This window comes from Eutrigla gurnardus (genome assembly GCF_963514095.1).
Source record: "Eutrigla gurnardus genome assembly, chromosome: 2".
NCBI classification, from domain to species: Eukaryota; Metazoa; Chordata; class Actinopteri; order Perciformes; family Triglidae; genus Eutrigla; species Eutrigla gurnardus.
In genome coordinates, this window is record NC_139916.1 from 26035458 (window position 1) to 26050115 (window position 14658).

General features: G+C 45.5%; 1 protein-coding gene across 6 annotated transcripts in view; it reads right to left on the bottom strand.

Moving 5' to 3' along the window:
• Positions 1 to 876: 876 nt before the first annotated feature.
• Positions 877 to 14658, bottom strand: part of setd5 (SET domain containing 5) — a 39664-nt gene continuing 25882 nt past the window's right edge. For 3 of the 6 annotated variants that reach the window (XM_084021064.1, XM_084021063.1, XM_084021067.1), the window contains 16 exons: positions 14510 to 14627; positions 14268 to 14377; positions 13746 to 13995; positions 12756 to 12839; positions 12497 to 12658; positions 12035 to 12415; positions 11647 to 11907; positions 10943 to 11060; positions 10622 to 10851; positions 9422 to 9478; positions 8845 to 9324; positions 8364 to 8456; positions 4958 to 5256; positions 4069 to 4190; positions 3690 to 3778; positions 877 to 3522 (listed from right to left, as the gene is read on the bottom strand). In XM_084021064.1, coding sequence (XP_083877190.1) covers positions 2947 to 3522; positions 3690 to 3778; positions 4069 to 4190; positions 4958 to 5256; positions 8364 to 8456; positions 8845 to 9324; positions 9422 to 9478; positions 10622 to 10851; positions 10943 to 11060; positions 11647 to 11907; positions 12035 to 12415; positions 12497 to 12658; positions 12756 to 12839; positions 13746 to 13995; positions 14268 to 14377; positions 14510 to 14627 — 3430 coding nt within the window. In that variant the 3' untranslated portion in view covers positions 877 to 2946. The remainder of the gene's footprint in view (positions 3523 to 3689; positions 3779 to 4068; positions 4191 to 4957; positions 5257 to 8363; positions 8457 to 8844; positions 9325 to 9421; positions 9479 to 10621; positions 10852 to 10942; positions 11061 to 11646; positions 11908 to 12034; positions 12416 to 12496; positions 12659 to 12755; positions 12840 to 13745; positions 13996 to 14267; positions 14378 to 14509; positions 14628 to 14658) is intronic. The other 3 variants (XM_084021068.1, XM_084021066.1, XM_084021065.1) reach the window with 2 other exon arrangements.

Below are 14658 nucleotides of genomic sequence, written 5' to 3' on the forward strand. Positions count from 1 at the left end.
TTTTGGGGGCACTGACTATTTATATGAGAAAGGAATTTAGTTTTGAAGCATGAGTGAACAGTTTTGGGAGAGATATGAGCTTTTGCAAGTGAACTATGGTGTTGTGCTGAACTGTAAGACTGTTTTGCCAAATGATCTTAGAGTTTTGAGAATGTAATTTCTGTTTCAAGAAATGAGCCAAACCAATGGAGAAAAACTGTAATCCCAGTCCACGCCTTCTTCTCCTCCCTCTTTCCCACTTGCGTGGGTGGGAGTGACGGGAGGCGTGCCTGCGCGAGCCTGCGCGGTGCACGAAACTTGCAAAGTCCAGGCGGACACACCCCGTCGGCGCGGCGGGCCCATATCTTCTCCTTCGCTGAATTATTCACCTGTAGCTCAATGCTTCCCTCTAGTGGAGGAAGGCGGTAGTGATGCTCCGTGAGTAACAGTGGAACAAGAAATTAGATTTAAAATACATGTGAAGAAGAAGATGATTAGCTCATGGCCTTCTCTAGCTCTGATCCATGGTACATGAGGATTCATACACATACCGGGCAGTTGGTGGTTCAATAGTTGCCCAAGGATACTTCAGCATTTCGAACGACTCCCTCTACCTCCGAGTCACAGCCCCCCCTGTTGTTGGAAGGATGTCACTATTATTGGTTGAAAATGGTTGGTATTGGCCGATACTGGACTTTGATATAACATTATGAACAAAATTGTTTTTTTGGCATATATTGTTAAATAGGTACACAATATAACAGGGATGTGCTCTAAAAGTTGAAAAAAGAAAAGTGAGACAGACATTTATATTTCAGCTTGTAAACTGTAAAAGTTAAACACTTGATTGAAATACTGTTTCCTTCCGCTGCTGTAAAGTCAGCAAAAACATACAAGTTGAGTCCCTCAAATGACACATCACAATGGTAGTTTTTTCAAAATACATTACCATCATGATTATTTTATTATCAAAATGCATTACATCTCTTGCTTCTTAAACCTTTTTGCAGGGGAACAATTGAAATAGTTACTACTATGATCCATGTAAAAATAAAACAAACCAACAGAACGGTCTTTACAAAACAAAAAGAGAATGTGGCGTCTGGTCTTTGTTTTTTTGTATTTTTTAGAGGAACCCAGGAAAAAAGCCAATGATTAGCTTCCAACCATCCGACACTCAGACCCTAAAAACAAATATCATGCGGTAAATTCAGTGTACTATATTTTCTCCATACAAGTCTATAATCACATTTCTTTCTATACAAGTACACATTATTATACATATTGTCCTGGTGCGTCTTTTAGGCTCTTTCTTTCATTTTAAGGTGCTGGTTAATTTTGGGTTTTTTTCCTTTTTCTTTTTTCAATCTATCAAACATTCATATAACATGAGTATTCTTGTGTGTGTTGGTGGACTGGGGGGAGGAGGGGTGTAGTGGTGGGTGGGGTCCAGTCACGTGACCGGGCCCTCGGTCCTTGAAGTCTTCCACACAGACGCAGATGATTTTTTTCCCCACATCCGGTCAAAAATAAAAAGTCTGAGGGAGGAGAGGGCGTGTCCCGCTACCGCCCAGTTGTCAGCTTAACGTCGACTTGAGGTCCCGCGGCGGCGGTCAGGAGAACCGTCTCTTTCTTACAAGTCAGTTTGTGAGATTAAAAGCCAAAAATACAAATGCAGCATTCTGTGGAAAAGGGAAGCAGCTCTCATGAAAACATAGCAGCTTTTTTCTTTTAACCGATAAACAATCCAAACACTCCCTCAGAGATCCCGTCCCTAGTTCTCCTCTGTGTCACACGGAATGCAAGGTCAGAAAAACATACATATATTTATATATTTAAAGAAATTCTGCAGGATAAAAAGACATGTTGGATTATGCCCCTCTTCTTTTGTTCCTGCATCCCATCACTATAATATGTGAATTTGGAGGGAAATGAAACTGAATTCATGTTGATAGAATGACGAGATGAATGCAGCCATACGTGGGGAACATAACTGGATTTCAAATTTATTGGAAAACAAAAAACAAGAATGCAGCACCATGAATCATAAGACCTGTATGTCTCAAGTACAAGATCAGAGGTCTACAGCGAAGTAGTCCGAATGTGAAATCAAAAACAGTCCAGTGGGGATGAGAGAACAGAAGAGAACCGAAACGAAACAGAATATTGGAACCTACGGAGAACCGAGAGAGAGAGAGAGAGGGGGAGAGAGAGAGAGATAGAGATAGATAGAGAGAGGGCTGTTTTCATGTTTGGTGAGAGAACACGGAATCACATGGAATGATCGTATCGGGGAGAACCCGTCCTCCCCGCCTCTCTAATGCATCTTTAGAACGGATGATTAACATGTCGTCTTGGTTTGCATCATTCCCCCACTTTCCAAATCAAACACGTATTTACTGCAGCACAGACTCGGCCACTCGCCAAATCAAAAAAGTAACGTCGACAATAAAAATAAAACAACTCTTGCTTTCGGTTACGTATGCATCTCAGCATTTAACCAACCTGGGTACCATAGCGACAGGTACGGCTTTTTTTAGAACTTTGTACAGACATTTGTGTGGAAGTTTTGACTTTCCGACATTATAGAGCCTGTTTGCACAGTCCGGCACATGAGGAAACACTGGGGACAATTTCAAGTTACATATGATTTTCTTTTTTCTGAATGTGTCGTCCAAATTGCTTTTTTCCACTCATTCCGTAATGATGTCCAAAGTCAATGATTAGCTTTGTGCAGAATGTGGTCATTTGTTTTTCTTTTTCTGTAAATAAAGAAAGAAAAGACAGAAAATAAGAAAAGGAGAAATCCGTAAAGAAGTCCTTGCTCCTCTTTAGGTCTGTACATTTCCCCTCCCCAAACTCCCTGAGCCCCAGTCCACCGCAGCTTTAGGGGTTGAGGAGGTACGCAGCTTCACACACACTCACACACACACTCATACACACACACACACACACTTGAACAAGGTCCTAAAAGCTTCCTGACTGTGTCCGTACTCCAGGTCCCTGTAGGGGGGAGTGCTGGAACTGACTGAGGGTTGTCCCTCGCTGTGGGTAGTGCGTCGGTCCGGAGGCCGACATCAGCCTGGAGCCGGCCTGCAGCGCCGCCTGGCCCGGGCTGCCCGACTTCAGGCTGCGAGACGCCTGCGGCTGACTTCCTCTGGAAGCCTGGGTGCCCGAGTCTGTCTTAGTCTGCCCGTGGGCCCTGGTTCCCGGGGCGGGAGTCCCTACCGGGCCGCTGATGTTCAAAAGGCTTGCTTTTAAGTGGCTGTTGCCGTAGCCATGGCCTCCGTCCACGTTACTGCTGCCGCTCTGCTGGTGTAGAGAGCTCGCTGGCGGCCTGGCGTCTGAGGAGGAGGTGGGGGTTGGGGTGCGACTGGGGTAGGTGGATGGAGGGTGGTCCTGCTGGGACAGTCCAAGGTGAGAGGTGGGGAGGCGTGGGTAGAAGCTGTGGCCTGATGAGGGACTGTAGGAACCACGGAATGGAGAGCTGGAGGTTTGCTGGAGAAACGACGGGCTGTCGGTCTGCCGGTGGCTTTCTGATGACTGAACACACAGAGAAGACACACCATCACACATCGGTACTGCATGTGTAGGGATGTGAAGGTTCCGGTGGCTACAAAATGTATTAAAACTGTTTGAATGCTAGTAAAAAAACAAATGCTACTGGATACTGATGATCCATAGTGATAGAAATGGTGTGTACAGGCTACCTGGTGTGAGTACACAGAGGGACTGTATCCGTGTGGGCTCTTCATGGGAGACGCCATGGACGCTACCTGCATCTCGTATCGATCTGCATCTGGAAACAGAATCACAGGGAGGTAAAGCAGCAGTATCTAATCTCAAAGAGGAACAAACTGTCAGAAGAGTGAAGACGGGAGAGAATGCTGACTCCCTTCAAATCCAAGCTACAGACCTACGTACCATAGACATTTTGTTTTCAACATTTACCCAAAGGGTAAGGACTTTGGGTATCAAATATGCTACATAAATAAATACATGATATTCTTATTTGTGGAACGTCCCAGTTCTTTGTCTGTCAACCCAATTTGTCTGCAGGGATCCCTGAAGTCTGTAATGTGGTCATACCAGATTCCTTCTCTGAAGATCCATCGCTCTTCTTGTAGCTCTGCTCCATCTTGATGCTTCTCAGCACTCGCTCCAGAACGCCCTGACCTTCCCTTAGACGTTCCACGGTAGTGGGGACCATCCTTAGAAAAACACAGATCCAAAGATTATGTTCCAACTCTGATCAGGACCAACTGATGAACTCTAACAGACGGATCTAAAAGATCAAATCCACCTAATACTCCACTAATACTGGATTAGTCATGAACATGACATCATGAGTTTGTATCAAAGCAGGTAGTGTGAGGTGCTTGACTTAAAGAGGACCTATTCTGCTCCTCTTCTGGTGCCGTTTGTGTTTCAGGTTCCTTCTAGAACATGCTTACATGCTTGAATGTATTTTTCCCATCAGGTTGTGCTGCAGCTCTTCTCTCTTTGAAACGCTCTCGTTGACCTCCTGCCCCTCCCTCCCAAAAAGCCCAGTCTGCTCTGATTGGTCAGCTGGCCCACTCTGTTGTGATTGGTCAGCCTCTTAGTGTGTTTCAGAAATGTCCCGTCCCTTACCACGACCAGAGAACAGGAGTTGTACTGCAGATCTTATTATGTTACTTGGTGACATCACTATTTTACGTGAAAAGACAAGGTTTTTTGAAGGTGTTTGAATCAGTTCAGGAGCAGAGTTTCTGTGGCGGAGAGGGACAATTTGGACTTTAGGCCTCAACACTCTGAGAGACTTGTTAAAGCACAAAAAACTATAAACACACTAAAGGAAAAGCATCATAGGTCCTTTTTAATTTGCAAACATCACACATCCTGTGACGTGATGATGGTACATGCTCGCAGTGTCGATGCTGAAACAACATGGTGCTCCCCATCTTAAGTTTAGAAAGTCATCATGCTGACTTCTCACCACTGGTTGTTGCTGTCCTGGCGTCTGGAATGCGCCGATGAGCCTTGGTGGTCTGGAGGACTGACCTCCTCTATCTGTGGGATGGAGGCGGAGGAGGAGGAGGCGTGCGTGGAGGAAGAGAAGGAGCTGTGTGGGGAGGCCGGCGGCTGCATCTGCTGATGGCAGTGGGGATGATGGGAGTCCTGGCTGTAGTGGGAGCCAGGCTGGGTGGGGGTGCCGCCCAGAGACAAGCTGCTGCCGGCCGGCTCCAAGTCGCGCCCGCTGCCCTGCTTCCTCTTGCGGTACTCCAGCAGAGACACCTGAGGCAGCAGAGGGAGGGGAGGAGCCGTTACATACCGACACGCAGTCTGATGTCAGGTTTAACATACAACCATGTCATGTCATTCACACTGATGCTGGGGCCATGACTGAATCACATCATTCAACTGCACTGAGTGAAGGGCAGCCTGCATGCACCACACCAGAGATCTCACCTGGAAACAGTATTCAATATGACAAAAGAAAAAAACACACACACATCGTAATCACCATGGAAATTACCATCAACATGAAATGTATGCATCTCTATTGTCGTTCCATTAACACACGTCTAGTCATGGGAAGCTCTTGTACTGAGGATCACTGTGTGTTCTGAATGTTAGTAACATACGGCTTTGACAACAGAGCAGGCAACTTTAAATGCACCACGCCATGATGCAACCACGCTGAAACAACAACAACAAGTACGCAACGACTCATATCAAGGTCCACGGGAAGTTTGAGCGCACACACACGCACAACATACACACAACATATACACACACCTTCACTAGTAACAATGAGAATGAGAGCCACTCATCAGTTTAATGTCGTCATGACACAGAAAAGGCTTGTGGAAACAGAGGAGGGGGTTTATGAAAGAGGCAGGGCAGCAGGATGATGGTCACTCCGATACGGACATGGATGGATCTGGTCTCAATCTTAGCAATAGCATGATACAACCATAGAAATGAAATAGGAGTAGAGCGGACATGGGACAGTTTTCGGGGGTCATTTGACGAGTAAAAAAGAAAATGGAGCAGCTCACCGAACGAGAGAGGCAGCTCCGAAGTCTGATGTCTGGCTAGTTAGCTAGGTATCTTGTCAGCTAGTAGCTTGTCCTTCTCCAGAGCGCCGTAGTGTGTGGCGGAGGGACTGTTAGCCGCTGCTGTTCATCAGCAGACAGTTAGCTAGCTTGCTAACTCCACTGCTTTCATTTAGCACTTGTTACGAAGATGTTGAATGTCACTCATTGAGTCTCATAACGTTACTACTCCCCAATAGGCGTGGCTTCACCTCAGTGAGGCAGTGACGTTCCTAACGCATGTTGCTTTACTTTATACAACAACGGTCCCAATGGTAAGGTACACATGACCACCACTGACCGTCCTGCTGTGTTGGTTTGAATAGGAATGTCCAGTCTACTCCTATTTTATTTCTATAAATACAACACATAGGGGAGCCTGCAGAAGGCAGCAGTGGGAGTTAAGGTCTGAAATTAGAGATGTTCTGATACCAATTGTCCTTCCTGATACAGATCCCTGAATTTGCGTATCGATTCAATACTAGAGCGTTAAAAAGAGAAATATACAATTATTTCCCAGGTGTATACTACTAACTCTGTATGGATGTGATATGGCCTGGCTGAGGTTAAACCCTTTGGAAAACTTTAACTAAATCATAAAGAAATGGAAGTCATAGAACTTTTATTTTATTATCTAGTTTAACAGAAGTGTTAAGTTGCTGACATTTTGCTCGCTCTGGCCAACGTCCCACTGTCCATGCATGTGCAACTCTCAACAGAGATGAGGAAGAAGAGAGAGAGACGGCTCACTTGTCCCATCAGTTTCAGACACAGTAGAAGGTTTGTTCTGGAGCTCGTGATGGAAGAAGCTAATGACTGAGACATTTCTTTCTCATCTGTGTTTAGAGTTGCACATGCTTGGTAGCAATCAGGCAGGATGGAGGGATCGGGTAACGAGGGACTTTGCGTGTCCTACTCGTCTAGTCGTTGGCTTTTATTAAGTACCATGCCTCAGCTATAACTACGGTCTTTGTCCGTTGTTAGACCTTCCTGAGTCGGCCACCTTACACATCAGGTCAACCAAAAGCTACAGTTTGGTATCAAAAACCTCTTTAAATACTTGCCACTACCATAAAAAATATCTTTAAGGAAAACCAACTACTTCTACTAAAATTAAATAAAAAAGTAAAAAATGTATTAAAAACAAACTCAAATTTAAAAACTACTCTAACCTTGGCGTCCAGTGGCCATTTTCAGCGTTGTCGCTATATTTAAGATCTCAGCAATGAATATAGTAAATACAATATTAATATAACTGATCATAATGATGGTTGGGGCTTTGATGACAATAAATATTTTAATAAACTGTAAAGTTTCCCTTTAATATAGTAACTTGTCTTTATCTGTATCTGTAAGTCACTTCAGGCTGAATTTCTTTTAACTCACATCAAAGCATAAAAGTATTTAAATAATAATTAAATATCTATTCACTTTTGTCTGGACGTCATAGAGCATGTGATGCTATATACAAAAGTTAGGTTTTGGGTGGACATGAATTAGAACCACTAATCAGGGCTCAACAACAAGGCTCGCTTACAACGAAGCCAGTAAAATAACACTTTGGGCTTCTAAAGAAAGGAGTAGCGACGTGCAGCATCGACTGATACCCGAGAGAAAACAGCAGCGCTTAAAGCAAAGTTTGTGAGCTGAAGCGCAAATACGATGACAATTACTTAATTATTAACTTTTGTGTTTGTTATTACTTAAAACAAAAGTGAGAATCTTAATACAGGACACTGTAAGGATAATTGATATTTTAAATATATAGTGGGCTTCTATGGAAGAACAGATATTTTATTTCAACATTCTTTCATGTTTTTTGAGATATCTTCTCCCAGATTATCCAGATTGGCATGTCTGACATGTGATGAGCTCGCTGCTACTAAGAATGGATTTCTAGCCCAGTGAAGAATCAGGTTAGTGGGAAAACGCCCGTAATTTATCCCGAGCCCCATGTGGCGTTGCATGTTTTGCAGCCTTGCTTGGATGGACCACTGATCACAGTCTGGACAGAGCCATGGATGAGATGAAGCTTCATCTCCACACCGTCATGACAATTCATGAACCGTCGGCCTCTTGTGTTGAAGGCAATGGATGAACCTTTATGCACTTCGATGAATTTGACTGAAATGGCATAACTGAAAACCGCAGCTCAAAACTATAGAGTCATAACTCAAATGTTGGTTTGGAGGAGGAGGGGAGGGGCTGAGCTGTCGGAGCATGGGGTGGGTGTTGTATGCAGATGCAGAGAAACAATATTTACATGCACACTTCTAAAGATGTAGTTGTAGGGAGAATATTCACCATATTTTGTACTGGCTTGTATTCACTTCTTACAGCTATAGCCTGGTAATCTGGCTTCCCTGTCAGCAGACTAATGGTATGCTGGTTGGCCCTCTGCCTTGGAAGAAAAGTGGAAGAGAGACTTGGCAAAAAGTGTCAAGGAGCAGCGAGGGGGAGGGAGGGGGAGGGGGGAGGGGAGGGGGGAAGGAAGGGTCAAAGCTACAGAGTCGAAATCATTTCAGATATAAACATAAAAATGGTTAAATATGGTTTTAAAATGCTTCTTTGCTTTTGGATTTGACCACCTGGCACCAGGGACCAAGCGATATAGATTTAAGACAAAGTCAACGAGCAAACACAGAGCAAGGGGGAAAGCACATCATGAGGTTTGGCTTCTCAGTTTGCACACTCAAAGTCGTTCGTGCTGGAGAAGAAACAAACGAAACGCTGAAAAACTATCATATTTTCTATCATCATCATAGTTAAGATGTGGAGAACTTGCCTTCTTCTTTTGTGGTGGGTTGCTGGTGTGAGGAGGTGTGCCGCTGTCCGGGTAGCCTCCTCCATAGTGATGCTCGCCGTAGGGTGATGTGGAGCCCACATCTCCCAGCAGCCCCTGGCCACTGATGGAACTGTGGAAGGACTCTGCTGGGGAAAAGCCACCTTCTGACTGGGACAGGTGTCTGTCGGTGGCCACGGGGTTCCCCAGGTTTGCGTTGAGGGGCGAGCAAGTGTATATGAGGTTGAACTCTGTCCTGAAGGCCTGCTCCCTGTTTTGGGAGGTTAAGTCTGACAAAGGACAGGACACTGGGTTTAGGGAACTGGTCCCTACGGATGATGGGCCCAGGGAATCGTGGCCCAAAGGGCCTCCAGGAAGGGAATAGTCATCCGAGGTCACGGCCACAGGGCTCTCCAAGCTGGAGGGGAGCGACAGGTCAGGGAACTGAGGCCGAGGGATGTCATAGTCTGTCTGAAGACAGGGCTGAAGGTGGAGAAGGAACAGAGAGGGAGGACGATGTTACATTTGAGTAAGAAGTCAGGGGTCAGTCTAATGTAAAAGGAGTTAGATGGGAACATACCTCAGGAGAGATGGACTCTGGCCGGTGAACAGGAGACGTCTCAGGGGATGATATGTTCTAGAGAGAACGCACAAGCTCTTAGAAACTGGGTCCCAATTATTCACTACTATTTGGACAGTCTGCCCAGGGCAATTCACATTCATCGGTGTGTTGTTGTTCAAGCTGAGCAGTTTTTGCCACTTTAATCCAAAATTTAATTACATTTAACGTTTAATTAGCATACAAACAGTGGTTTATCCTCAGTGCTTAACTATGTACCCAGGATTTAATGTTGAATAGTTACAAACACTGAATATACTCTAGGATTGGTAGGATTGTGCAGTAGCGTTTTTTCACACCATCCAGACATTTCTGCCAGTCCTCCTTAAGAGCCTGATGTTGGGGTTGACTTCATCGCCATTCCCCTTCACTTCAGTCAGCAGGTGGCAAGCAAGCCACAGGAGTTGGAGCATTTATTCACCGACAAATAGCCTAAACTGTACAGATGCTGCATGTTCACTAAATCACAATCAATGATAAATTCATTATCATCACTAATGTTACACTCACATGTACCGACGGTACCCAACGGAGAGGATATGTGGCAGGGGACAAAACGCTACCGTCGTTGCCAACATGTGCACGCCTATATTTGCTGATGTCAGCTGTAAAAGCTTGTACATTTGATATGCATGATGTGATGGAACCGGTGCGTGTCCCACTGGCTTGTTATTTACCGCTGCAGCTCACAGCACTCATACTACTGATAGAGCGACACTCCGAGCAGCATCCCTACTGGATCAGACTCCATCTGGCTTCTGGTAACAAAGTTAGCTTCCATAATTTAACATAAACATGTTAAAGTAATCGTAGTCGCATCCACTGCTTTACGGTCTATTGGACTCTAAATGGACCATAATTAACTAAATGAACATCATGCTGTATTGAAGAAGACTTGAAACTAGAGATTGTGATCAGAAACTCATGTTTACTGATAATAATTCCAGTGACAAATAGGGTAATTTTTCATCCACTTCCATGCAAATGGACTTCTTTTGAAAACCGGAAGAATCACCCCCTGATGGCCAGCAGAGAGAATGCAAGTTTAGGGCACTTCAGTTTGGTGCCACTTTTCCAAACCTGAGGTTTATCGCCTGTTACTCTGCTAGTGATGAGTTACAGCACTGACACCCAGGCCTAGTGTTTTGCTTGTGTGCTTACTTCAAATTGCAGCGGTGTGTTGCAGCGGCTGGCAGGCAGCGAGGGCATGGGTGAGTAGGCCAGGCCGTTGATCAGCAGGGAGCCACAGGGATTATGAAGGGGTGGGTGGAGGGAGTCCTCTGGGAGCGGCGGCGTAATGGGCGACAGCGGGCGAAGCAGGTGGTCCGAAGGTGCTGGTGTTGCCTCTGCTATGTACTTGGAACGGCGCTTCTTAAACGGTGTGATGAGATCTATAATTTAAAAAATTAAGAATGAAGAACATACTTTTCAGAACATACAGCAGTAAAAGACTGATCCAGATGGAGGCGTGGATGTACGTACCGCTGGACAGGGGGTTGGGAGTGGATCTGCTACTGGTACTTTGCTGGGAGGAAGTAGACTCTGTGCCGTCCTCCAAACTGGCAGAACAGCTCTCATCCTCCACCTGCTTTATCCATCTCTGCATCACGGAGTTTGGAAAAACAGATAAGGCACAATGTACGGCTGTAGACATTATTAGACACGCTATATTTAGAATACTTTCAGCAGTTTACCTTGCTGTGAGACAGCTACACAATCTACGTTCCTGACGGGGAACTGAAGCAGATGTCTATGTTCTTGCCAAAGTCAACAGAACCCATAGAGGGAAAAAGTAATTTCACCTTGCAGAACACAGGCGGGTCTACCGCTGCCTCCATCAGTTGGTTTGTTTCAGTTACTGAGTCATTTGGTGTCTTAAAGGGTTAGTTTGAATTCACCAGTCACATATGAACACAAACTGACTAATGGTTGAGGTGTTGGTAGACCAGCAACCCTGTGAAAGTATTTTAAATATAGAGTACTTATAACTGGGGGTGTGCCATTTACTGTTAGCATGACACCTCATACAACCCCACTTCAAAACACAGAACTACTCCTTTAAGGTATAACGACCTGCAGACTAGCTTGTAACACGAGCACTCATTGTGAATTCACTAAGGATGACATCCATGTGTAGTACATTTTACATCCTCCATTCCTCTAGAATACCTTGCTGCATGTCTCACCTTCTTGTAGCAGCCGTAAGTGCCATCCATTTGGAGTGGGCGGGGCCGGCGTCTCTCCGGGTTGAAGGGGGAGCCGAAGCGGACGTAGTGTCTGGGTGCGGTGCAGATGAGCGATGAGTGGGAAAGGCCTGGCAGCATGTTGAGGGTGGTGGCCAGCACCGTGGGGTCAGTGGTTATCCGTAGCGGGCGCTCAATAGGCACCTCTTGGTGGACCTTCTCCCCTCCAGGGACCTTGTCATTCAACCACTCTGTCACCAGGTACTGGGGACAAAGAAAGGCATGAAGGATTAAGTCTTATACACACCAAATAATTAATAGGATGTAGAAAGCCTGAATCAACCACAGAACAGCCAAAATCCTACAAACAATTTCCACAAGGTCCTCTCACCTTCTTGGTCTTGGGGTAGCGCACGTTCCCTCTATTTATGCAGTTTAGACTCTGGCTGTCTCCATCTAGGAGATGGCCCCCCAGACCACTCTCTCCGTGACCATGTTCAGAACCATACGGGCCCTGAGATCCCTCCTCGTCCAGAGAGGCACCCTGGTCAGCCATTGACGGTGTCGCTGCCATCGCTGCAGCCGCCGCAGCAGCTGCTGCTGCCTGCTGGGCGAGGGCTTGGCGCTGCCGGCGGGTACGCTGGGACGAGCTCGACCTGTAGCGAGAGATCCGACTTTTGGGTCGAGGCTTGGTAGGTCGTGCAGGTTTAGGGGGAGCAACCGGAGCAGGGAGGTTGGGTAATGTGGTCTTCTCTTCAATAGCTGGCACTTCCTGAAAGGGAATATATGAAAAGAATGAATCAAATCAAACGTTTAAAGACGAACAGATATGGATGAAACCTATGTCACTGACCATGACATAGGTGGTGCGTCGTGTGCTGACCCCTACTCCAGTGTTGTGGGGTATGGGAGTGTTCCCAGCAGGGTTTCCTGCCCCGTCCTCACTTTCCACACCCTCCTCCTTCCCATCGGCTCCTCCCACTCTCTTGCGCCTCCTTTCCAGGCTGTGACATGTCTACATGAACCGACACAAGAGGAGAGTTACACAGGCACATGGAACAAAAGCTAGATTCCTGTAAAGGGTGTTTTGGAAAATAGTTTAAGTGTCGTACTCTTTTACTGGAGATGACGACCCCATTCTCATCCACCTCTCCTTCCTCTCCGTCGTCTGCCTTCAACTCATCCAGCAGTCTCTCCTAATTGCACAGACAGGCAGAACATGAGGAAAACATACTAGGTTGGCTTGAAATACAAGCAATTTACACTTTTCCCCTTTGCCCTGTTACATTAATATTTTATGGAGTTCAATCTAAGGCTATCATTGGACCGATGTCTCTGGGTATTTCTCAACATCGCAGAAAGTTCCTTCAATGGCTGAATTCCAAGGATGCTACGTCATTGAATGCTGCCGAGGATGCTTCCAATTCCACCAAGGACGGAGTCCTTCTTTCACAGGATGCATGCGAGTATCTTTGGTGTATTCCCTGTTCATTGAATGGGAAACAGGAGAAATATGCTACCAAACTTTCTGTCAACATCTGTCTCTGAATTTGAAGTAGCTTAATCGCCATGAATATTGGATCTACAAGGCCTAAAAGTTGAGGGTTTAAGTTTAGTAGAGGGAGGAGGCTCGGCACCACTGCTGCACCAGGACGGTGGAACTTAGTTGTTGAGGCATTAAGGTATTATTTAGAGGAAACCATAGTTGGAGATTGTTCAATGGTGGAAAGATGGAACCAAGAGAGTTTTGATAGTTTTATTTTGTCTTTTGTGTGTTTCGGAGAGGTAAAACTTCTGTGATTTTCTGGTGGCTTTGAGGAGAACATATTAATTGTATGTTTTGTCCGTTTATAAATTATCATAAATGTAGACTACCTGTTAATTTTATTTATTTTTTCTAGGCCAATATATTTTTTTATGCGTTTATTGTTATTGTTTAAAGTAAAAAGACAAAACACCTCCAGTTATTCTGTACACTCGCTAGGCTGCTCCAATGTGTGCTCTCTTAATGCTCGGAAGGAGTCTGGCTTCTGTAGGACCTTTGAGAATCACCCTTTGTTTAACCTAAAGGGTTTATCTAAAGGGTTTACACACAAACACACCTCTGCATCACTGGTCCCCTGCAGTTCTTTGGCCTCCTGGTGCTGGGTAAGGGTTTGGGTGGTGTCACCAGCAAGGCAGCTCTCCAGCTCTCTCCTCCGGGCTTTCCTCCGCCGGGTCTCAGCACCAACCAGCGGGGAGGGAGGCGGCAGGGAGGGGGTGCTGAGCAAGTTCTCCCTGGGGCTCAGGTTGTGTTTCTGCACCGGGCAGTTCTGGTTGCCCTTATGGCACGCACAGTCCACTTTGTAATTACTGGTGGATTTTGAAGAGGAAAGAACATTTTTACTGGAGGGTGAAACACGCTAAAAACAACTGTTTCTAGTCAATGTTTCACTGCTGATACCAACATGTGTCATATCCACAATATGTTTCTAGATAGGATGCGGACTTTTGCAACTTCTACTGGAAGTGAATGTTGTATTGATGACTATATTTGACCCGTGTTGCTTTTTATGGATGGAGGCTTTCTAGTGGCCGACTCGCAGGCAAGTGGAGAGAGATATGTCATGGGGAGCACGACTAACCAGCTATTGAACTCGTAGTCAAATCCAATGGTGACCTCAGCATCCTTTGTGATATGACTGACGGCGTAGATACACAGATGGATCATGCCCTCAGCGATCATATGCCGGACCTGGAGAAGGAAACAGATGTATGAGTTATCTTCTTTCTTTTTAAAAAAAAGATAACAGCCTGGCAAAGCTCCTTAATGTGTAATAAAGGAAACTAGCAGCCGTAGAGATTCTAAAAAAGCTTGGAGACTGACCTCAGCGTTGGGTGTACAGGACCTCCTGATGAAGCGAGCGTCATTTCCAAAAGTCCTTGCATCAACACACATCTCTACATCATTAAATTTAGAGTAGAACAGCACAAATGGGTAGGGTCTGAAAAAGAATAAGATATTGGTATCAAAAG